The sequence below is a fragment of the Pelodiscus sinensis genome, chromosome 2 (genome assembly GCF_052426305.1).
Source record: "Pelodiscus sinensis isolate ZL-2025 chromosome 2, ASM5242630v1, whole genome shotgun sequence".
In the NCBI taxonomy this organism is placed as follows: Eukaryota; Metazoa; Chordata; order Testudines; family Trionychidae; genus Pelodiscus; species Pelodiscus sinensis.
Window position 1 is genome coordinate 221,043,144 of NC_143053.1, and position 24,588 is coordinate 221,067,731.

Sequence of the window (24,588 nt, forward strand, 5' to 3'; positions counted from 1 at the left end):
TCTAACTAGTCTCATTCAGTGTATGCAAACAATAGAGCTCTGGAATGAATCATAGCCATGTAGTGAAAGAAGCTGTTGTCATAGGACTCTTGTTGCAGAAGTTGGAAGGTGTCCTGTGAAGAGGCAAGAGAGGGTCTTATGATTAAGGAAACTGAATATTGCCCTATACCTGCTTCTGCCACAGAGTTCCTATCTGTTGCTGTGCAAGTCACAAACTAAAGCATTCACAGTAGGCCACCAATTATGTGTTCCTCATTTACTGGGTGCCTTACTATAGATACTTAGGGCCAGTTTTGGCAGAAAAGCCAATTGTTCACAGATGTTAAGGTAGATGGGGGAGGGGAAGGAGCTGTGCTTGTAACATATAAAGGTGCTATAAAAATGCAAGGGAATCTGAAAAATAAGTAGAAACTTTGGACAATTTTTGTTTTAGGTTCTCCGTGCCTCAGATCCACACCTATAAAACAGGCACAATATCACATGCCCCAGGAGTGTTCTAGAAGCTAAATACATTAACAGTGGATTAAGCACTCACAGTATGTTGAGAGCACCACAGAAATGCCCTGGAGGAAATCAACAATACTGTATTCAATGTTTGGATTGCGTATATTAAATAAGGCCTGTGGCCACACACTGAAAAAACAAAAAGTAATATTGAATTCACTTACCAAGCCTGGGATCGCATGGGAAAAAGCAGTAAGTCATAATTAAAGACCATCAAAATGGATATGGACAAAAAAGTGCAATTAAAGTTGCAAAAGCAATCTGAATTGTGAGATTTCATAACTTTTGAGTGTTTGACTTTGTAACCTTAACATGCTTATAAGTAGGGACATGAAAGGTTAACCAGTTAACTGGTGGGGGCTGGAGTAGCTTCCCTCCCGCTGCAGGAAGTGGTCTGTTCCAGTGTCCCTTCCCACGGTGAAACCAGGCACCTCACAGGCAGGGGGCAGACTCAGCAAGACTGAGTCTGAATTGGTTAACCAATTCAATGGGATTTTTACATCTCCACTTTTAACACTGTGTGTATATAAGGAACTACACATACACTCACACTCACTCTTACTTGCTGGTAAAATAGTTTTTAACAAGAGCAGTCAGAAACAAGTTGGTTATGGCTACTTTCAGATAGTCAACACGCTTCAAGGTGACATTCTTTATTGTCCCAAGAGGTTTGTTAGCTTCTATTACATTTTAGCTAAATATGTGACTCAAGAAAATATTATCCTCAAGAAAGCTAATATGCCATTACTAACCAAGTCCTTCCATGCCCACTAGTGTCAGGTGATTGTATATCAATGGTATGTATTGCTGAGCTATGTAGAAATATTCAAGAGGATCCAAGGAAGAAAAACATATATCTAAAAAATTCTATTGGAGTTTGGTCTCTATCAAATAAATTTCACCAGCAGAAAGCAAAACACCATTTCAGGAAGATTTATAGATTTTTTTAAAAAAAGTTTCTTACTCAGATAGAAGAAGTTTCCAGACAGGGAATTTTCATTTAAGTTGTTATAAGTCAAGTCAAGAACCTCCAGAGCTGGTAAAGATCCAAATCCTCTAGGCAAGGTATTTAACCTGTTCATGCTGTTGGTGATGGAAAAATAAGACACACAGAGCATGTTTATACTCATCTTACTAGTTAGTCATAAGCAAAAAAAGATGGCATTTAAAAAAAAAGGCTACACTAATTTCTGGGTCAACCCTTTAGGGCATGATGCCAAAGCCCTCAACTCTTACTGGGTTAATGAGATGTGAACTGAGGGTGCTCAGCACCTCATGAGATTGAGACCCACATACCAAATTCCCCATGATTTTTCATTCCTATTGCTCAGCCTACATCCCTTCCTTAACTTTATCCTCTCATGTTTCCTAATAAAGTTGGTTTTGTCTCACACCAGTTCATGTTTGATTGCACTTAAGTAAAACCATTCAGGTCATAATGGCTGCATATTCATTGAGGCATCTAATTACCAGGCCAAGGAGCCCCATCTAAAGCTGTATAGTCCAGCTAGATTAGTAAACTAAAGGCAGAAAGCTACAGTTAATTCAAGGAGCACAGAGATCCAGGACCAAACTGACCTACAATGGCTATCAAGTCACTGAGGAAGGATGAACAAGACTTTACCACTCTTCAGTAAGAGATGGTTTGGGGGTGGGGCAGCACAGCAAGGAATGGCCAACAGAGAATTGAAGAAGGTTACATGTGGATGGCAATTTCAAACAGAACTGGTCGCACAATGGGGTGAATAGGTGGTGTGGCAGGGAAGTCATGAAAAGGGATGAAGGGTACCAAACTTTCAGGCAACAAGATCTTCCAATCTGCACTAATTATAGTAGTGGAAAATGTTACATGGCTTATTTACACACACTCATCAAGGTTGAAAATTCAAGCATTCAACAGCTAGGAAGTGCCAGAATTAAATTTGTCTGTACAACAGTCTTAAACTATATGATCACAAACTACTTTTCCCCACCCGTGTCCAAACTAGACAGTGCCCAGTTAATGATCAGCTATTCAATATTTTGTTTTCTCTTATTGGATCATGTGTGGTCCAGGCCTTATTTACTGCACACTATTCAAACACTGTTCCGAAGACAGAATTATTAAATTCCTTTTCCACAAAACTCATTGTTGTAATACCTGATTGCTTCACAAACATCGCTAAATTTCTTTTCATGACACCTCTGGGAGACAAGCCGTATCCACAGAATGGGAACTGAAGGACAGAGATAAGGTCATGAGAGGCATCTATTGGATGCCCAATTTGAGATGCATAGGATCTTAGTTTTCAAAATACTTATTCTATAGTACTGAATATGTTCAAAACACTGAGGGTACGTCTAGACTACATGCCTCTGTCACCAGAGGCATGTAGATTAGGCTACCAGACATAGTAAAATGAAGTGGCGATTTAAATAATCGCCGCTTCATTTAAATTTACATGGCTGCCGCGCTGAGCCAACGAACAGCTAATCAGCTGTTTGTCGGTTCAGCGCTGTAGTCTGGATGCGCGGGTGGCGACATCAAAAGGTATTTGTCGACCACCCAGGTAAGCCTCCTATGTCTGGTAGCCTAATCTACATGCCTCTGGTGACAGAGGCATGTAGTCTAGACGTACCCTGAGTTTTATTACACTGTGAGCACTTCAGACAAACCAGACCCCAGTCTTAAGTATGACACCCCCAAAGTGAGGAACAGATGTTGACAGAACCTTGATGAAGTGGATTTGCTCAGTATCACATAGGAACTCTGTATCAGAGAAAGGGATAGAATCAATTTTCCAGAATAGCATTCAGCTTCCTTAATCATACCATCCTTTTTCTTCTTACAACACCTTGCCTCATGCACGATATACCTTCTACAACAACCTCCTTCACTAGAGAACTCTGATTCACCTCCAAAAAAAGGTGCACTCAGCGCACTAAATGAGGTGAGGTCCTGTGGGAAAAACACAGTATGCAATCATGTAATTAGAGACTATCCTAATACACACACAAGGATCCTGAATTAAGGTTGCAGTGTCAGCCTTAAGTCTTGCAATTCCTAATTTTTAATGCTTGATTTTGCAACCTTAATAATGTTCTTTTAATACAGGAAATAGAATACACACACAAAAAAGCAAACTAAAAAATTCCAGTATGGGGCAGCATACTGACATCGCTGTGGATCATTAGATGGGTTAGGACTTTTCGATCTACCACACAGATCTCTGTCATTTGAGCTCACAGAATAACTGATAGCCATATTAGGTCATTTTCTATGTGAGCCAACACTGGGGAAAGATAAGGCATACATTTGGCAGGTGAATTTCACAGATACACTTGAACCTCTAATCCAGCAACCCTAGGAAATGGGGTTTGCCAGATTAAAGATTTTGCTAGCCAAGACAAGAGTGAGGGTTGAGTTGGCTGGCACTTCGTTACCCCAGCTGCTCCCCACCACTAGGGGAGCAACAAGGAAAAGTCTTCAACAGAGCATGTTGCTGTGCTGCCGTTCCCCCAGCTGGGGGAAATGGAAGGTGGCAGCATCTAGGGATGTAAGCGACTAATTGACTAGTCACTCCCCCGACCCCTTGCTGCCTCTATCAGAAAGAAGCAGCAAGGGGGAGGGGAGAAGGAGGAGGTGATGGGGGAAGCCAGCTTAAAAGCTGGGGAGGGGGCAGAGGCATAGCGGTGGTGTTCCACCTTTGAAACGTACAAGAGTCCCTGCTGGGGTTCTTGTACATTTCAAAGGAGGAATGCTGGCACTGCCACCTTTGAAATGTAGCAACAGCTCAGTGGACTCTTGCTATATTTCAAAGCAGAAGCACCCTCATCAACGAATCCTAAAGTCAATGGAAATTCCATCGACTATTCGATTAGTTGATGAATTTAATTTTAGCATCCCTAGCAGTGTCCAGAGACGCTTCTGCCTGCCAGGGACTGTACGATGGGTGTTCCCAAATTGGGGACACCCAGAGTATGGAGGCTGTAGCATATTTGCTGACAGCAAAGGAATGCTGACACTCATGAATCTCGAGTGTCATTCTTGAGTGCGTACTCTAGTCATCAGACCCACTCAGCCTATGTTCCCTGCAATCTGCCCAACTTCTGCTCACTCCCTCTTTGGCCATCTAACTCCAGCCCTCCCTCAGCTTCCTGTCCAGTATTAGTGCTTCTTCTGCCACCTGACTTAGAACCATTGCCTACCTCCTCTTCCACCTTCCAGTTTCCTTCAACAGGACCATCCTCCCTGGCAAACCAGTCCCAGCCTTATTTCCCCACTTTACCCCGTTCTCAGTACCAAAACTCTTGTATTCTCTCTGGTTTAATTCTTGTCCTGTCTGCATCTGAATCAGTCTGCTTCCATTTCCATGTTGCCTGAGCACTAGCAGAGGGTCATTCAGAGCAGAGGAGAGAGAAGGGTCCTCTCTCAGATGAGCCATCTCTACACGGAGAACGTGTAGCTAGGGGATTAAATGGTGTCCTTGGCCTCTGTTTGTCAGAGGCTGGAGACAGATGGCACGAGACAAATCGCTTGATCATTGTCTTCGGTCCACCATCTCTGGGGCACCTGGTGCTGGCCACTGTCGGCAGACAGGCTACTGGGCTAGATGGACCTTTGGTCTGACCCAGTACGGCCGTTCTTATGTAGAGATGGCTCATCTGCAGTATGATCACGTACAGGCTGCGGCGTACTCAATGTGCAGGGAACCTTAAGAGACTGTAGCTGCTAAGTAGCTATGAAACATGGAAAAAGTCAAATTTTTCAAACTTTTTTTTTTTAAACTTGGCCAAACATGGGCAGATTTTCACAGGAACTGACAAAAGCCCATCGGACACAAGGGCCATTCCCTGCCTAATTCAACTTGCAGCATTGGGTGACTAGGACTTTTCAAAAGAAAGGATTGCTACATTTTAACAATAGGGAAAATGTATTTTCTTTCTCCTTATTCTCAGAACTGTGCTGGCCAACAGTCACCTGGAAAATGTCATTGTTAAAGTATGGCAAAGTTAAGCAACTGACAACAGGATAGCAAGTGCCACACAACCTTAAGAACAGACAGTGCTAGCTGTCTAACTATTAAAAAGAGGAGCATCTGTGCTGGACAGCTAACCAAAAGAACCAATGAAAGGAGAGCCTGAAATAAAAACCAAGAGCAAAACTCTTTAATGCAACTCCAAGGTTAGTGCTTCCGAGTATTCACGGAGACCACCACAAAAGAAAGCTATTCTCATCTGACTGTAAGAAAGCAACTTGAGATAAAGGGGAGATCTGAATCATGCTATGTCATGCCAAATTAGGGCTACTCAAACCCTCAGGGTCAGAGTGAGTTTTTGCCAAAGTGAGAGTATTTAACTCAACTATATTAAAATCTGTATTAAAAGATGAAGCTCGATGCTGTCAAGCTACAATAATTTGCTAAATAAGTTTATAAGAATAAGCACCAAAGTTTTAGATGTTCCATTGAAGAATCTACAGAAATCTTCTGATGAGCAATAGGTCCATCAAATGCTTCCTTCAAGTGCATGCACCCTAAGCCCAATTAAATGACACCCAATACATTTATAATATGTACAATGACACAATATACTAAAACTGGGTAACCCTTGTCAAGTTCCCTGGAAGAATCATAGAACACTAGAACTGGAAGGGACCTCGAGAAGTCATGGAGTCTAATCCCGTCCTGACAGCAGGCTAAGCACTATCTAGATCATCTCTGACAGGTGTCTGTCTAGCCTGTTCTTAAATATCTCCAGTAATGGAGATTCCACAACCTCCCTAAGCAATTTATTCCTGTGTTTAACCACCCTGATAGTTAGGAAGTTTTTCCTGATGTCCAATCTAGGGATGCTAAATGGAGGTTAATTGATTAGTCAAGTAGTCAATGGAATTTCCATCGACTACTCGATGTACATTTCAAAGGAAGAATGCGGAGGTGCCTAAGAGCTCCAGCTGGGGCTCTTGTACATTTCAAAGCAGGAATGTGCAACTCCGTCTGCAGCCCAGGGAAGCCCCCACTGACTCAGGGCTGCAAGCGGCATGCCTGCTTTGAAATATACCAGACCCCAGTGGGGGACCAGCGGGGGACACCCCAGATGATCCCAGGTTCCCAGAGGATCCCCAGCTGCCCCCAGGCTCCACCGCAGCTGCCCCTTTGAAACACAATCTCAGAGTTTCAAAGGAGCAGCGCCATGGAACCAGGGTGGGCCGGGCACTCCACAGCTGACCCCAGGTTCCGAGAGTCATTTCCCTAGAACCTGGGGTCAGTCCCCAGCTGACCCCGGGTTCTAGCTAGGGAATGCCTCTCAGAACCCAGGGAGTCTCCAGCTGACCCCGGGCTCCTTGGCAACTGCCCCTTTGAAACACACCAGAGGTGGTGTTTTAAAGAGGCAGCCACCGCACAGCTGCTTGGGGTGTCAAAGTTGTGCGGCGCTGCCACTTAGAATACCCTTTCTCCTCCTCCCCACCCCGTAGAGGCAGCAAAGGACAAAGAATCAACTAGTGGACTGAATATCCAATAAGCATTTGCTTATTGGATAATCGACTAGTCTTTAACATCCCTAGTCCAATCTAAACCTCCCTTGTTGCAACTTAAATCCATTGCTTCTTGTCCTATCCTCAGATACCAAGGAGAACAATTTTTCTCCCTCCTTTTTATAACACCCTTTCAGATACTTCAAAACAGCTATCATGTCCCCTCTCAGTCTTCTCTCTTCAAAACTAAAAAAAGCTCATTTCTTTCTGTCTTCCCTCATAGCTCATGCTTTCTAGTCCTTTAATCAGTTTTGTTGCTCTGAGGCCTGATCAGCACAGAGTAGAGCAGAAGAATGACTTTTCCGGTCTTGCTCACAACACTCTCATTAATGCATCCCAGAATCAGGTTTGCTTTTTTGCAACAGCATCACACTGTTGGTTCATGTTTAACTTGTTGTCCACTATGACCCCTAAATCCCTTTCAGCAGTATTCCTTCCTAGACAGCTGCTTCCCGTCCTGTATATGTGAAACTTATTCTTTCTGGGTAAGTGGAGTACTTTGCATTTGTCCTTATTAAACTTCATCATGTTTACCACAGAACATTTCTCTAGTTTGTCCAGATCATTTTGAATTATGACCCTATCCTCCAAAGCACTTGCAACCCCTCCCAGCTTGGCATCCTCTGTCAACTCAACAAGAATACTCTATATGCATCATCTAAATCATGGGTTCTCAAACTGGCACAAAGATTCCAGGGGGGACGCGAGGCATCCCAGCCCTCTCTCCACCCCCCAAGTTTTGCTGCTATTTTTGTTTCAGCCCCAGTCAAGTTCCTTTTTTTTTTTTTTTTTAAACTTAAGTTTTGCTGGAGGGGGGGAGAGGAGGGCGTGAGGGTTTCTCAAAAATCAAAAAGGGGGCGTGATGCTGAAAACTTTGGGAACCACTGACAAATCAAAGATATGTAACAGAACCAGCCCCAAAACAGACCCCCTGTGGAACCCCACTTTCTGAACTACACTTTCTAACTACTTTCTGAAAACAGTTATCCAGCCAGTTACGCACCCACCTTACAGTAGCCCCATCTAGGTTGTATTTCCCTAGTTTATTGATAAGAAGTTCAGGCAAGACCTTGTCAAATGCCTTACTAAAGTCTAAGTATACCACGTCCACCACTTCTCCCTTATCCAAAAGGCTTGTTATCCTATCAGAAAAAGCTATCCTATCAGAAAAAGCTATCAGATTGGTTTGACAAGATTTATTCTTTACAAGCCAATGCTGGCTGTTACCTAGAAGAAGTCGCAGCTAAACTTGCGTCAAGACTCTCTTCCCCCTTCATCAACATCTAAGTTCTTCAAAAAATGATTTTTTCCGCCTTAGATACTTCAGTTAAGTAGATAAGTTGATAGCTGAAAAACTGCCAGCAATTGTTCGCAGGGTAGCAGACTGCCTCTGTGGGCACCTGGGCAAGATGAGGGGCCCCAACACTGTGGTCCTAGAAGGGATGGGGCTAGGCCAGGGCAGAAAGCCCTCTATGCTCCCCAGAGCTTGGCGTGCCCTGCCCCACAGAGCACGGCGTGCCCTGCCCCACAGAGCACGGCGTGCCCATTCCCCAACCCTCAAAGCGGCGCAAAGCGTGTGGGGCTCCGATGGCAATATGAAGGGTCCAAGGCTACAAGAGCCGCTGGGAGTCATGGGCCCCAGGGCAGTTGCTTCTTTTGCCCCCCACTCCACTGACAAGCCTGACTGATAAAAATGCAAAGCATATATTAGTTTTTTTCTAAAGATTACTTCAGTCCATGATTAAGGGCCCAGAGAACAGAAGCAAGTCTATTAGGCTTGTAATTGGTATGTGGGAATACACAACATGCAGCCTAGAAGCAGCACCAGTTAATGTTACAGAGCTGTTTGTACTTCCCTCTCTTTGAGAAGCCTTCTCCTTTCTGTTGGCATCTAGTTGCACAGCTGTATTATGTGCACACAGATAAGCAAGCAGCCCTATGCCCAAGGTATTTACACATCTGTGTCTGATGCATGTATGAACTGATCGGACTGTTTTATATCCTTGAATAAAGCAGTGGGGGAAGGGTAACAGCATATTTGTGTAACAGCAGGCCCCATTTGGAATGCTATTCAAGGACTCAGGCAGCTATGAATCTAGTACACATGATTAGCTGGCAGCAGCAGCAAGATAGTCTTTTAAAACATAGTTTACAGTTCTCTTTATTTCAGTATTAGATTCTCACACTATGGTTGAGATCTGGTGCTATAGCAGCACTAGAATTCCTATATAATCTCGGGCAAATCATTTATACTCCCCATTCTAGAAAGATTTCCATGCTTAGCTAAACACATGCGCAGACCAACCCATTAATACTATGCAAGTGCTCAAAGTTATGCTCCAGCAGAACTCTCTGCAGAATCAAGGCCTTGATCTCACTGTGCATCATTCACCATCTATGAAATGAGATTAGAACAGCTTCTCTGTCACCCTTTGTCTTGTTTACCTCACCTAAGATCTTTGCAACAGGGACAGTAATGTACTCTAAGTAGGGCTCTGTATCTGTTGTGGAAGTCATGGACTGCTGGACTTCCTGTGACCTCCATTACATCTGCAGCAGACATTAACACTGACCCTAGGGCCATCCGAGCAGCTGGCCCTATGGTGGACCCAGAGGGATGGCCCCAGAACTCCCCTCCCCTGCCTCCAAAGGAGTAGCCCAAGTGGCTGGCACTGGGGTTTACCTGAGCAGCAATCAACATTTTTGATTGTGCATGGCCTGCAATCACAGTTGACTTGACATGACCAAGTTCTGAAGGTAGCCAAGACAAAACCTTGGTCATCCTTAAGAAAAAGCAAAAAATGAAGAGGGAAAAGGAAGTGTGCTGCTTAGCAACACAGAGACCAGCAGCGCATTCTATCATTGGATTCTGATTATATTTTTAAACCACTCAGAGAAAGGCAAATAAGGAAAGCATACAGAAGGCCTCAAAAGAATTGAAGTTGACCTGGGAGTGGGAGTACTTTACCCAAAGCGATCTGATTATTTGCTGGAGAGAGGTAGTGTTTGAATTGTTCAGCTGCCCTGCAGGCTGTTACACTTTTTTTGTATCTATAAGGGGATAAATCACATTGCAAAGGTGGGGTTGTCTTCTTTTCCCGTTATTTCTCTCTCTGGTTCTCTCAGCAGCAGTCACTAAGGGCCAGATCCAACTCCTACGAGCAAAACTTTTCCAGTGGCTTTAATGAGAAATGGACCATGAGGGAATTTGCCAGTTTTAGGATGAAGTTAGTTATACTGCAATATGTAAAATGTGAGGCACCTAGAGGACATGGCTGTAGTCTCTCAAAGGGCAAATTCTAGAAGTAGAATGTTACACTACAAATTTAACATAGAAGACAACCTTTGGTTTACCACCTGCAAGACTAATGATACTCCCAAGCAAGAATGTTGTTTTCACATCTGTTTGCTCCTATCCCTAAAACACTAACGCAGGATAGTAGGATACTGGTTACGACTAAGCACAATCAACTTGCCATTTGTTTCATAATATGTAGAAAGCATTCAACTATTTCCTCTACTAATGATTCAGCATTGCATCTTGAGTTGAATCCCTAGTCAAAGGGAGTGTGTGGAATGCTGACGTGTTACTTTCCCAGGCAAACATGTTAATTACCAGCCTCACTGTTAAATCCAAGCCAGTAGAAGATACCAAGAATCAAAGCCTATTTCACTGTGCTAGATAACCAGAGAGAAAAAATAAAGTACCAAAACCATCTTTATTGAAGAGACAGAATATCAAGAAAATATTTATATCACTGCAGCCAACAATGAAGTTCAATTATCAATGTCTTACACTGTTACCTAATTCAGACTATGGAGCATTGCTAGCTAGCCCCTATTGGGTAGGTCTACACTATGGGTTCAACTTGATTTAAACTACACAATTTGAGTTCTGTTAGTAGCACAATTCAAGCTGATCTGGTTTAGATCTACTTACTGCAGGGTCTATACCATGTTGGCTCAACGGGAGAATTTCTCCCTTACTCCCATTCCAGAAGACTACTGGAATCAATGTCCAAGTGATCAACATTTGATTTAACGGGTCTTCACTTGGCCCACTAAATCAACACTCACTGGATCGATATCTGCAGCATCAATTCCAGCTATAAGGGAGAGAATAACTGAGCATTCCTGTCTTTTCCCTCTGACGCAAGCAGTTTATAGATATTAGTTTATAATGTAAACACTCAGTTACACAGGGGAAAAAGTTGTAAAATAATATAAAATTGCTCCCACAACATAGGGATATATACTAAATACAACTAAATATAGCTTCAGAAAAAGCTTCATCCTCCTATTGTAGGTCTTGTTTTATAAGCATATTTCTTGCAGGAACTCCATTAAAAAACTGTAGCAGTGATAGTAGTTAAACAGAGAAAGGGACAACCAACTGTAGTAAATGGAAATATTTCTGAGAACTGTTAAAGAGGGTGAGTACTAAAGGATGCTTCCATTCCATTAATGCGTATGCCTCTAGGTTTTCAACATATCTTGCTGAATTAAGCTTTAAGATGCATCTATTTGAGCCACAATTATACTAGTTTCTATCAATACTAGAAATCCTAAATAAAACAATCTCCCAGAAGACAATTCATCCATATTAAAAAAGTAAAGCATGCAGTAGATCCTGGATCTTTTATCATATATTGTCCACAGAATTCACAGATTTAATCAAGGCAAGCAATGAAGGGAATAATTTTGCACATGCATGTAATAGTATGCAACAGATTTAAATCTGAATGTAATAAGTGGATCTCTGTGGATTGCTGAGAGGGGCTAAACATCAAAGTAATGTGAAAAACTATACATAAGTGTGTCTTCCTCAAATTAAACAAACAGAAAACCCATGTAAAGACACTTAATTTTTGGTTCAACTACGATGAAACCATAATTTCAGAGCTATTACCAATGCCATTAAATTCTTATTTACAAAAAATAAAATACATGTTTTAACTTCAAGATTCAATTACTGTTAACCAATAACAGATTTTTCTCCCATTTTTGCTTTACTGCTACTTACCCAAGGTTCAGGTGTTTGAGCTTCTGAAGGCTGCTAATCTGCGTGGGCAGTTCCTCAATCTGGTTGTTGAAAAAGTTAAGCACTTCCAAGTTCTTCAGATCTGCAATGTTAGGTGGTACAGCTGTAGGGAAAAAAGCGCATTTCAAAATGAAAGATTCTCAGAACAACTGCTTACTTGCATTGTAAACCCTTTAGGGAAGGGACCACCTTGTTTTGTTTTGTTTGCGGGCACCTAGCACAAAGTGGTCCTAGTCCAGGACTATGGGGGATCCCTGATGCTGCCACAACACAAATGAAATAATTTCTATCCACAAAATTTTGTCGGACAATAAAACTGTACCTGGTGTCAGTTTTCAAATCAATTGTTGGCAGCACTGTCCTCTTAACAATGTTATTAGCATTTTAAAATACTGAAACAAAGTCATTATTGAAATGGGGACAAAAACACCATGACAAAATAAAATACAGGACTATGTAGCACTTTAAAGACTAACAAGATGGTTTATTAGATGTTGAGCTTTCGTGGGCCAGACCCACTTTGATCTGAGGAAGTGGGTCTGGCCCACGAAAGCTCATCATCTAATAAACCATCTTGTTAGTCTTTAAAGTGCTACATAGTCCTGTATTTTGTTTCAGCTACACCAGACTAACACGGCTACATTTCTATCACTATTCTACATGACAAAATACTTACTGTTTTGTAGGCAGAATGATAAGGGACCATGACTTCCAATAGATTTGCACAGCACCAAGCACACAGATAAGGCTCACAAACATAAATCTCAACTTTTGGATGGTTACATTAATACACATCAGAAAAATAGATGTTCAACCACCCAGACCTAAATGACAGTTTTATGTAAGGCCTTCCCTAGTAAAACTGAAACAAAAATCCATTCTGAGTGATGCTCCATTTCAGCCTGCTGTTTAAATAATCTAACATCTGAGTAGGTGCCCATTTAACATTCAACTAAAAGACAACAATTTAAGTTCACCCTTAAATGATGAACTGTTCAGCCAAGCCAGTTTTTGATTCGACTCCCATGAGTAAAGCATTATAATCAATACACACAAAAAGAGGTTACATCAGATTAGCAGCAGATCAATGCATGGTTATTATCTAGAAATATGAAAAACCAACCCAGCAGCACGATATGAATACGTCTGTGCAGATAAAAGGTTAAATAGCTGTACAGATTTAAATCTCTTTTCCCACAGACAAAGAGAAACTTAAGCATGCAGCTAAAGTTTACATTAAAGCTGGGAAAAGGACGACAAATCATTTGAACTGAAGCTTACAATGGTACAGCTATTCACCTTGGTGCATAATGTTAACTTTGACAAGGAGGAGGAAAAATAGAGTGCAGGTTTAAATAATGATGGGCTTAAAAGAAAATCCTGACCTCATCATTTTGTTGGAACAAGGCAATACCCCCCTGCCTTAAAAATGAACCCACAATATTTACACATTACAGTATGTCATTTACCAGACTTCAAACAATTACCTTGTTCACAATAAAGGAATCTCTAATAAATATCCTAATTGCTCTACCTAAATATTACTCACTGATGATGGCTGTGTTTGAGGAGGACAAATTTAGTAAGCTGTATAGAAGAAATTAAGACAACTGAGTATTTTAAAAAACAAATCTCACTTTTTGGTATGTTCTATCATAATTGTGTGTGCACGCACACACACACACACAGGATGTGATCGTGTATCCATTTAAACAGTTAACGAATGAGCCTGGGCTCGTCTGTTAACTTGCATGGTTACCCACAAGCCTCCCCCACCCTCCGCTGCCTCTGTATCAGATGCAGCAAAGGGAGGTGGGGGCAGGCGGGAGCTGGTGCTCAAGTGGAGCTGCCTCCCCTGCCTGCATGTAAATATGTAACAGCTGAACATTTCAGTAGTTACATAGTTTACAAAAACATGCTTTTTAACATCCCTAACACACATACTTCACGCAATCACATACCCCAGTTATTTGCCTGTCTATACTTTGAAAGATTAGGACAATTTTCCACATAGGAGATTACTGAAAGTTTTAGATATTTTAGAATTCTAGTTGTTTTAAGTCTCAGAATAGCACACCAGAAGCATTATTACAGTTAATCACTATCACAAATTCCTTACTATTACATTTAGTAAGTTATGTTAGGTTGGAAACCATATTTTTTGTAATTAGTGGTATTAATGCTTACAGATGAAACCTTTACTGTTGAATATTTCTGTTTCACAATTTAGCCTCAAACCAAGAATAATACAGACAGAATCCGTGGCTGATGTAACTAAATCTTGGTGTGAAAGTACTAGCCTTTTTGACAGGATGAGAGATTATTCACTCTCAGATAAATCAGTCCAATTTAACACCACAAGTTATGTAAATGAGATTTAGAGCAAAGTTCTATGGACACAGAAATAGTAATGCCATACAGGATACTAAGGCTCTTATAGCTAGTGGAGCTGTACGTCATCTATTCTATACAACAATTTCAACTGAACAACATATTCTGAAAAGTTATCACAGCCAAAAGCACCTAATGATCCCAAAGAACCTATTTTCCAGGTACCTCTATAAATTTTCCTAAAGCATGTCTATCTTCCAAAAAGAAAAAAACTAAACAAACCACATCAAAGATGATCCAAACACCTGCTACCTATCTTTTTATAACTGTGGTTCTTGGAGACACGTTGCACACATTCATTCCACAGAAATTCACATATGCGCCTTGTGTACAGTTGGAGATTTTGCTGTCAGCAGTGCCCACTGGATCAGAGTAAGCACGTCTGGTGCCTCCATACACTGCACACAGCTACACAGGGCCATGCTGCCTCCAATTGCCTTCAGTTCCTCCCTACTAGAATGGCTCCAATACAGAAGACAAGGAAAGTGGGTTGTGGGATGGACAGGTGTTGCACGTCTAAAACCATGTGCTTAACTTTCTCTAAATGTCTCCTCTTCAAGTAATTGCACATGTCTATTCCATGGAAGGTGACTCTCAAGCCATTTGAGCTGGAGGTGGACTTGGAGTCAGACTGATCAGGGATCGTAGGACTGTGGGTCAAATCTAGCAGAGTCTCCAGATTGAAAAGAGATGGCATAGCGAGAGGCACACATACGGACTTATGACCAGGTTGCTGTCTTACAACAGAGGAGTACAGGTAGCTAAGCCAGAAAGGTAGTGGCGGTGACCTGATTTAGTTACTCACAACTTTCTTTGGAGAGGCAACATCAGCCAATCAGTAGCATATACAAATAGCCAGAAATCTACCTCTGGGTAGATAGTGGGTATCACAACAGGGATCTGAGATGAAGACCTGAAAGGCCCCTAGCTCAATCCAGTAAAGAGACAGAGCTTCCCTAACATCTAGAATATGGAGCTTTTTCTTTCCTCTAATTAAATTAGATTTTTGAAACAAAGTCAGCAAATATATTACTTGATTAATATGAAAATCAGACACCACAGCAGACAGAAATTTTGGGTGACAGTGAAAGAAAACCCTGTCCCCTATAGAAAATTGTATAGAGAAGTTCTGATACTAAAGCTTGCAGTTCCAGCTCTCCTGAGCAAAGTTACAGCAATCAAGACAATTGCCTTCACACACAGGTACAACAGAAAACAAATCACTAGCATCTCAGAAGAGAGAGAGAGACAAGACCCATCAACTTGACTAGATGCAAACTTCAATGTAGATATGTAATAGTATAGTAGATTAACCAATCAGCAAAACTTATTGGTTAATGCTACTGACTACATGCATTTCCCCCCTGCCAGAACATTTTTTAGCTGGCTGGCCTGCAGCCTAGCTCAGTCCCAGCTCGTGCCAGGTCTGAGACCTACCCCCACTGTGGCTCTGCATTTAAAGTGTATGAGGAGCCAGGTGGGCAGGCAGCCGGGTCAGTTCCAGCTTGTGCCAGGTCTGGGAGCTCAACCCCGTCATCTGCACAGAGGCTGCTGCCACCCCATGCTGCTGCTGATACAGAGGTAGCAGAGCAGGGTGGCAGGGGTCACCTCTGGAGTGGGACCAGAGCACACTGTCTACCAGCTCCACCCCTGGGGACTACAGAATAGTCCAGTAACCGATAAGAACTCATGAGGTTAATCGATTATTCAATTAACTGATATTTAACATCATTACGTCAATGTTGAGCCAAGCTGTGAACCTGTAATCTGAGTAAACCCTTTAGAAATCTGATAATCAGTTTTTTTCAAATCACGTGCGTATCTATGGGAAAGTAAAAAACTCCAGTAGCTGCCAGATGCACTCAGACAGAACCTTAGCTAATAATTCTTGTTTCAGTAATGTAAAATAATCTGAGATATGTCTAATGAGAACATGAGCTGAGGGTATGCCTTTTTGTACTGAATAAACCCAGGATCTCTCCTGCTTCACAAGGCATATACACTTAGTTGAAGGCTTCCTACTAATGAGCAGAACTTTCTGTACCTGCTTATAGCAAACTCCTTCCAACAGGTCAGCCATGAAGCATCCTCACTGTCAGCTGGAAGGCCTGAAGGTTGTGATAAAGCAGGCTGCCATAGGAATTCGCAGATATTTCCATCTCTCAAGAGTGGCAGACAGACAGGACTAGAAGAGTCAAAACCTCATGTTGATGAGGCAACACTGGGGCTATTAGAGTAAGGTGAACAGAATCTTGCTTGACTATGGACAAGACTGAACTAGGGAATGGTAATAATACAGTTTAATATGGTAACTGTAGCCACTACAAATCTCAGTGGTTACATACGATGTGGGCTCTGCAGTATAAAGTCTAACAGCGAAAGCTCCCTGCAGCAGTGAAGCCACCTCTGCAGGAGCTGGCTGAGTGTAACCGATATCATTAACTGATAAGCATCAGCTTAATTGGTTAAATGGTTATTTGGCTCCGCTCTAACATCCCTAGACTGAACTAGAGTGGAACTAGAGAGAAGGCATACAGCCTTTTGACCAGAGTAGGAGGAAAGCATCAGTCATCCTGGACTGTGACCTGCTCAGAACTAAAAGACGATTTTTTTATGTGCTCTTATTGTGAACAGGTCCACTTGGGAAGCTATTACACTGCTGAAAATGGACCTGGACAAATCAGGGCAAAGGCCTGTGAACAACCTGCTCAGGTGATCTGCCAGAGTGTTTTGAACTCCCAGAAGGTAAGCAGCTCTCCGGATGATAGAAATGGTGATTCAGAAAGTCCAAAGGGGCATTATCTCCTGTCATAACCTTGTCAAACACCCTCCACTCCTTGTTTGTTTAAAGACACTACTGCGGTGTTGTCTGAGCGCCAACAGATTCCACCACTTGGTAAGTGGGAGGAATGCCACACTGGTTAAATGGATGGCCCAAAGCTCCCAGATGTTTATATCGTAGTCTGATTCTTTTAGTGCTTAATAATAATTGTACTGACTACCACTGGATATTAATGAGATGGGGATAATGAAGTTCTTGTCCCAGAATCAGGTTCTACAGAATTAAAACTGACAAGTTCAGTATGTAGTAGGAAACTGCAGGGAGGGGAGGTGTGTGACAAAGGCACTCAGACAGCAAAGCCAAGCCTTGGCTATTTTTATTAAAACAATCAGACAGAAAAGCTCCATATCTCAATAAGACAGCAGTAACACAGTATTAGGAATACCTGCATATGCTCACATATTTATGTACAGGAAGCCCCCAACTTACAAATGAGTTGTACTCCAAAAGTTCACTTGTAAGTCAGTTATTTGGAACTCTAAACACATTTTCCCATAGAAATGGTGCTATAAAAATGGTAGTTAGGTTCTCAGGCTAGCCCATGAAAGCCTATTTAACCTATAATATAGCTGAAATACTGAATATTTGCAATGAAAAATAGTTGAAATAATGTTTTATTTCACCTTGAACGCTGGTGCATGAGGAAAGGCAGACTTAATTAGAGGAGGGTGAAGAGGTAGGCACCCCACGGTTCCTCCACCCCATCTCCTGGCTATTCATCAGGAGGCAGCGAGTGGTGAAGAGCTTGGGCCAGAGGACTCCGGGGGAGCAAGGTTGCCCCTGTGGCCAGTAGCTCGAGAGAAGTGGCACGTTTCCCCTCAAAGCACTGCTTTTCTCCAGCCACTTGCTGCATGACCACTCCTCCGGAGTCCTGCAGCCAGCACTTGCTCTGCTTGCTGACGCTGCCACCTCTTGCCTGCTCCCCTGAGGTTGCAGGTGAGCTTTTGTTTGGATATGCAGATGTTTTTAAATTCAGGGAATGCCTGTGTGGATATCCTTCCTTAGGGACCTGGTGGTGAAAGTCCCAGGACCAGCCCTGTCTCAGATATGCTGAATGAGTCCAATGGTCTAGGTTCCCCAATGCCCAAAGATGAGTGGTACATAATAACAATTAAGAGCTGATAGCCACTATATAGCTAACCACCTAAGTCAATTATAAGGCTTAGTGCTATCATAAGTATTCATTCTGCTATCCAGTGTTACGTATCCAAATCTAACTTCCTCACCCTCATAACATTGGAGGTGCACTTATCCTATAGGTTAACATATGACAGCCACTTAACTCAAATACATCCATCATTTATTGCTCGAGCAAATTTACTGTTAGACATCTACCAACAATTCTATCCTGAAATAGAAGTTCAGTATCCCTGCAGTTGCTGGTATCATTATGGACAACTCCGTTTACTGGGCAAGCTATTCTCAATTCTCCCAAATCTAGGGTAACTGCCAAGCCATTTTATCTATGCTAAAGGTCACAGGCCTACCATACTTATGCTAATTTTCTTAAACCAATGGGTCACAGGATACAGGCCTGCAGTTCTTTGAGTTACTGCTAAGTAAAATAAAAATGCTAAGATTGCCCTAAAAGCTACAGAATGGAGACTTACTGTCTAAGGAGACAAAAAGCCTTGAATCTAAAGGGGACCTAAGTTAGCTCCCCAACCTAGATCTCATGCATCTTGACTACAGCAGGATCTCAAACTTCATTGTACCATGCCCCCATTCTGACAACAAAGATTACGAAAGTATCTGTGCAGAGAAGCCAAGCCCCAGCCCCTAGGGTTGCCAGGTGTTCGGACAGTCCAGTATTTGCACCCTCTGTCTGGTAGAAAAATTCAGAAAATGTCTGCAATGTCCGGTATTTTCTGAATTTCCGGACGGAAGCCTGGCGGGGGCGGGGGAGCAACTGGGAGGTGGGGCCGCAATTGGCGCCGGGAGCCCTGTGGTCAAGTGCAAAAGCTGGGTAGGGTGGGGGCAGGGGCTGGGACTCCCAGCCACTCCTCCCGCTCCCACCCGGCTTCTACTAGCAACTAGAGGGAGTGCCTGCCAGGGGTGCAGCCTCTGTTGGACTCCGGCTGTGGCCAGTGGCTGGACCCCCCACCAGCTCTGCTTGCCACTCCCCTTCCTCCGGCCCCCCTCCCATCCAGCCCAACCCCCCTCCCAGTCAGTCCCTCCCCCCCCCCCACGATCAAGTGTATCCGGTATTTTGGGGGGTCTACCTGGTAACCCTACCAGCCCCATCACCCTGGGCTAAAGCTCTTAGGCTTTGGCCCTAGGCCCTAGCAATGAGAGGAAGCATGTTCCTTCACAGGGATATGAACACTTCTGTTATCAACCTCCTTCAAGCTCTCTGGTAGGATTATAGCCCCAGCCAAAGCACCACCCACAGGAGCTCTGAATGGAGGACTGCCCAGCTCCAACTAACTGGAGCAACTATGCTATTTAAGCCAGGAGGCTACACAGAAAGACCGTCCAAGCAACAAGGTTGTTTCCTATTGTGGCTGCGCTGCATCCTACTTATGCTTGCTTCCTCGTCTGAAGCCTGTTCCTGATTCGTGCTCTGCTACTGCCTTACTTCTAACTTTGATCCTGTTCCCTTACCTCCAATCCTCAGTGACTGGTCCTGACTTCAACTCCGGCCTCAGACTTCTGACCCTGACTCAGGTTTGAACCTTGGCTCAGGCATATGGCATCTGATTTCAGCTCTGACTCATCTTGGATTCCTGGTTCTGACTCTGGCTTGACAACAGCAGTTGACTGTGGTGCCAACCCTGGGCTTTGTTCTCAAATCTGGATGTCTGCTCTGCCACAAGACCTGATTCCTGATCGGACTACTACACCAGACCACGTACATTGCAAAACTTTTGCCCAAGTGATGTAAAATCTAGACACAATGATTTGACTGAGATCACTTATGAGCACCAGTTGAAGAATTTCACTACTTAGTACAGTTGAAATCTTTATTCCAAAGAGTGGAAAGAAATCAAGATAAAAGCACGAACTTCTAAAGTCTGGGGAAGAGGTCTGAAGACCAATGCAGAACTAATATGAGTCACAATGAGAGATTTTGAAATGGAGAGTTTGTCCATGTAGCAAACAAAATTACAAAAACCAAGCAGAACTGCCACCACATTAGCAAGAGTCGTCCTATCTGGCAATCCACTTCCACACCAGATCATAGGTCAGTGAAGATTCTTTTCGACAGGGTAGAAATCTGAGAGCCATTACTGAAAACTAGGAACCAGTGTCTTTGCTCACTGTACACAATATGTCTACACTGCAATAAGACACCTAACAACTGGCCTGTGTCCATGGTCTCAAGCTTGTAAGACTCAAGCTGAGGGGTTATAAAACTGCAGTGCAGATGTTAGGGCACAAGCCTGGGGTTGGAACCTGTACCCAAGTCACAGCCCAGATCCCATTCAAGTTGGACTGCCTATCCTGCAATTTTACAATCCTGGCCCATCTCTGCTGTCACTGACGAGCCACAGGGGAGGGGGAAGCTATGGCAGTGTAAACATACCCTGAGCTTCTGAGAAGTACATCTACAGCCTACTGATTTCACACTGGGAATCATTTAAGAGAAATATAATTTTTAGTTTTCAACATTTTACTTTCCGCTATAACCTTATCTGGATAAGAAAATATATTCTAGCAACTGATTCAGCTGACATGCTACCTTTGTGGTAGCTGGCAAAATGACTCAAAAGAATTTTGGGGGTTAAGGATATGCCCAGAATAATTTGGAGGAGAAAACTCTCCCACAATGACAAGCAATATGTAGTTTCACTTGCTCCCAAAGAAATATGAAGGCATACCCTATTTGGCTGAAACACCAAGCAATCACATGGTTTGATTCTGTCAACACCCAAACTGGCCTCACTTCATGAAAGCAGAAGTTGCCTAGAACAGAGGTTTATAAACTATAGTCCATGGATCAATGGTCACCTGAAGGAGACCTGACTGGTCAGATTGTACTGGTTCACTTCCTGGTTCGGAGACCCTTCAACAGGATTCAGAGTTCTTCACTGAAATTCCCTCACTGTATTCTGAAATACCCTCCAGTTGTATAGCAAATAATCAACTAGGATTAACTCTGAAAAATCTAGCCATTCAGTTTTGGAGAAAATGAATTCTACTGAAATCATCCTCTCATGATGAATGGAGGATACCTGGGTAAAATCAGATCATCCTGGAGAATGCTTCAGAAAGAGCTGGAAAATGTAAGCCTTCTTATAGTAGTTTAAGAATGCAAAGTGTATACTGTAGAGAGCCGACCAGAGCAGCATAAGTAGTGCACCATTCTAGAACAGGGGAATCTGCCTTCTATGATTCTGTAAGTGCCACACATTTGTGGACATTACAAAATAAATTACCATCCCTTTGACAAAACATTGGGGGCAAGGTACTGTAGATACTAGTCAAAAGAAATTCTGTGCAACCTCAAAATCCCTTCTCCTAGTCATGTCTTAAGGCAGGGGCCTCCAACCTTTTTAATCATGAGATCACTTTTTTGAATTTAAGGGCAAATCAGGATCTACCTCAAACCGAAATATCCTTGCCCCAACTCCTTTCCACCCACGCCTTCTCACTCCATCCTCCCTCCCTTTCCCACTCTCATTCACTTTCATCAGGCTTGGGGAAAGAGGGCTGAAGTGTGGGAGAGGGAGATATGGACTCTGATCTTGGGCTAAAGGATCTGGCGTGTGGGAGGGGCTCTGAACTGAGCCTGTGGCAGAGAGTTCAGGTGCAGGAGGGGGTGCAGGCTCTGGGCGGGAGTTTGGGTACAGGGGACTCAGGGGCAGAGCAGGGGCTTGGGCTGTAGGAGGGCATCAGGACTGGGACCGGGGTTCAGAATGTGGGCTTCAGCTGGGTACCACTTACCACAGATGGCGGCAGGGTGGTGGTGCAAGGGACTAAGGCTCATCCCTACTTTGGCCCTGCAGCACTCCCAAAAGCAGCCAGAAAACTCTCTCCAACCCTGCCCCCTGCCACTCTGTGGAGATGGGGTACAGGGTGGGGGGGGAGGGGCACCCTGACATCAGCATCCCTGCCTCTTCTTCCTGTGCCCTGCATTACAAGCAAGGGGCTTCTGGGGTGCTAGACAGCTCCAAGGCAAAGGGCAGGAGCTGCACAGCAGTGCTGAGAGAGGCAGATGAATAGCCAGCTCTTGATAGCCTCCTAGCTAAACCTGTCATGATCACCTGTCAAAGGCTCCAAGGTCTACCAGTAGATCCCAACCTACCGGTTGGTGACCACTGTCTTAAGGTGTTGCACATATCCTCAAAGATACTTTGTCCAGCTAACGTTGGCTCTGAAGCTCAACAAAGACCACTGAATGAAGGCCCATAGGACTGTTCCTGTTCCCACAAAGTTAAATCAGGCTCAAAGTCCATTGTTAACACATTGTCAAGCACAGAGTATTTTAACAGCATAGAACAAGCAGTCTTCCAAAAGTTAAGATATATTTTCAGGATTGGAAGACAATATTGTTAAACTTATGATTTTATTGGTTTGGATTTTGAGAGTGATTTTTCTGGAGTTTTGGTATCTGATACTATATAATCTCTTGTAATGATACAACCTACCAGCTCTCAAACAGTGATTTTTAAAGAGATTGTGTCACATGGGACAGGCTACTCTTTATGTCCAGCTTCTTCCAGGGGTCTTAAACCTCTAACAGAGAACCTAAGTCCTTCTACTAGGAAATCACTGCTGAAGGAAAAGAAATTAAACTTGTATCTTAGAGATCAAAAACCAGCATCACTACCACCTTAGATGCAGCCCCCACCTTAGCGTACACTGGGACAAGAACAACTAGCAGGAGAGATGTCAGTAGCTGCCACTGAGGTCAGAGCCCCAAACAGACAAGGACTGTGTTTGGAGAGTATGTGCAAAGATTGAGGTGAACAATGGTCTCAGATTCCTTTTGTTTTCCATAATCCCACTCTGATATTGGGCTAGCTTTGATCAATATTTGTTTTACATGACTGTAGCAATACTGCAGCACCTGATGACTTACAGGAGTGAACAAAATCTATAAGGTCTTTGTATTTCATGTACCCAACTTGGGATGTCAACAAGTAGACGACTGCATTAACCGATAAACCAGGCTTATCGGTTAATTGTGTAGTCGACTACACACACTTTCCCCTCCTTACCCCCCCCAGCTGCCTCTGATATGGGGGCAGGGGGAGCGTCAGTGCCCATGAGGAGCTGGCTCTCAACAAGCACTAGATCCCATGGAGCCACCTGCCCCCACCCAACACTGCTGCCTCTGAAAGAGAGGCAGCGGCATGGAGGGGAGAGGGAGGGAGCCAGTACACGTGGGAAGCTGGCTTTCAAGCCAGCTCTCCACACGTATTGACGCCCATGGAACTAATTGTTCTCCCTGCCCCCTACTGCTGTTATCAGAGGCAGCAGCGCAGGGAAGCAGCCAGGAGCCAATACATGTGAGGAGCACTTCAAGCATCAGCTCTGCCTGTCCACCACCTGTACTGCTGCCTCTATTAGAGGCAGCGGGGGCGAGGAGAAAGGGGGGAATAGGGGACACTGCTCCGTGGGACGCCAGCGCAGCCTGTCTGAGGGGTCTCCTCACAGACTGGTTCTTGCCTGCCACCCTGCAGATACAGAGGCAGCAGCACGGGATGGCAGGGGGTTCCCCAGGAGTGCACTGGCTGCCAGCCCCATGCCCAGGAGCTATCAAATAGTCCGTGTAACCATTAAAATTTGATGAGGTTACATGACTATTCAATTACACGCTAACATCCATAATACCCACACTCCTCCTGATATTTACTCAATTGCTTCACTTAAGCTTTTGAAGAACCCAGATGAAGTAAAGACTAACTACTTCCTTACATGTTTAAAATTAAGCCTTGCCTCAAGTATTTGCAAGATTGGGGCTTTAATTAGTTATTCACATTACAAGAATGAGATTTGCCACAAATTCAACATTTTCATATTTATACAGGTTACAGGAGTGTCAACCCTTTTTTCCATTCTCACCAAGAATGACAGCAGTACTTACTACAATATCCATGTAAAAACATATTACATTTGTTAAACTAAAAATACAGATTTTTCTCAGAGAGCTTAGACTAAAATCAATACCCATCTTTAAGGCGGTCTGTACTGTTGAAGGGATTTAATAAATATATATGCCTCTCAAAAAGAAAAACTCTTCTCTTCTCATGAAAACTAAGAACAAGACAAATATTCTAGATAAAATTTATTTTGAACATTCCTGGTTAATACACAAATACTGTATTGCTCTTTTGCTGCATGAAA

At 43.3% G+C, this 24,588-nt stretch overlaps 1 protein-coding gene across 3 annotated transcripts in view; it reads right to left on the reverse strand.

The window, feature by feature from the left end:
• The window catches only part of RSU1 (Ras suppressor protein 1), a 158,836-nt gene that overhangs the window by 102,100 nt on the left and 32,148 nt on the right, over positions 1-24,588 (reverse strand). For all 3 annotated transcript variants that reach the window (XM_075922459.2, XM_075922461.2, XM_075922462.2), the window contains exons 4-5: positions 12,045-12,165; positions 1,469-1,587 (exon numbers count right to left, since the gene is read on the reverse strand). In XM_075922459.2, the coding sequence (XP_075778574.1) occupies positions 1,469-1,587; positions 12,045-12,165 (240 nt within the window). The remainder of the gene's footprint in view (positions 1-1,468; positions 1,588-12,044; positions 12,166-24,588) is intronic.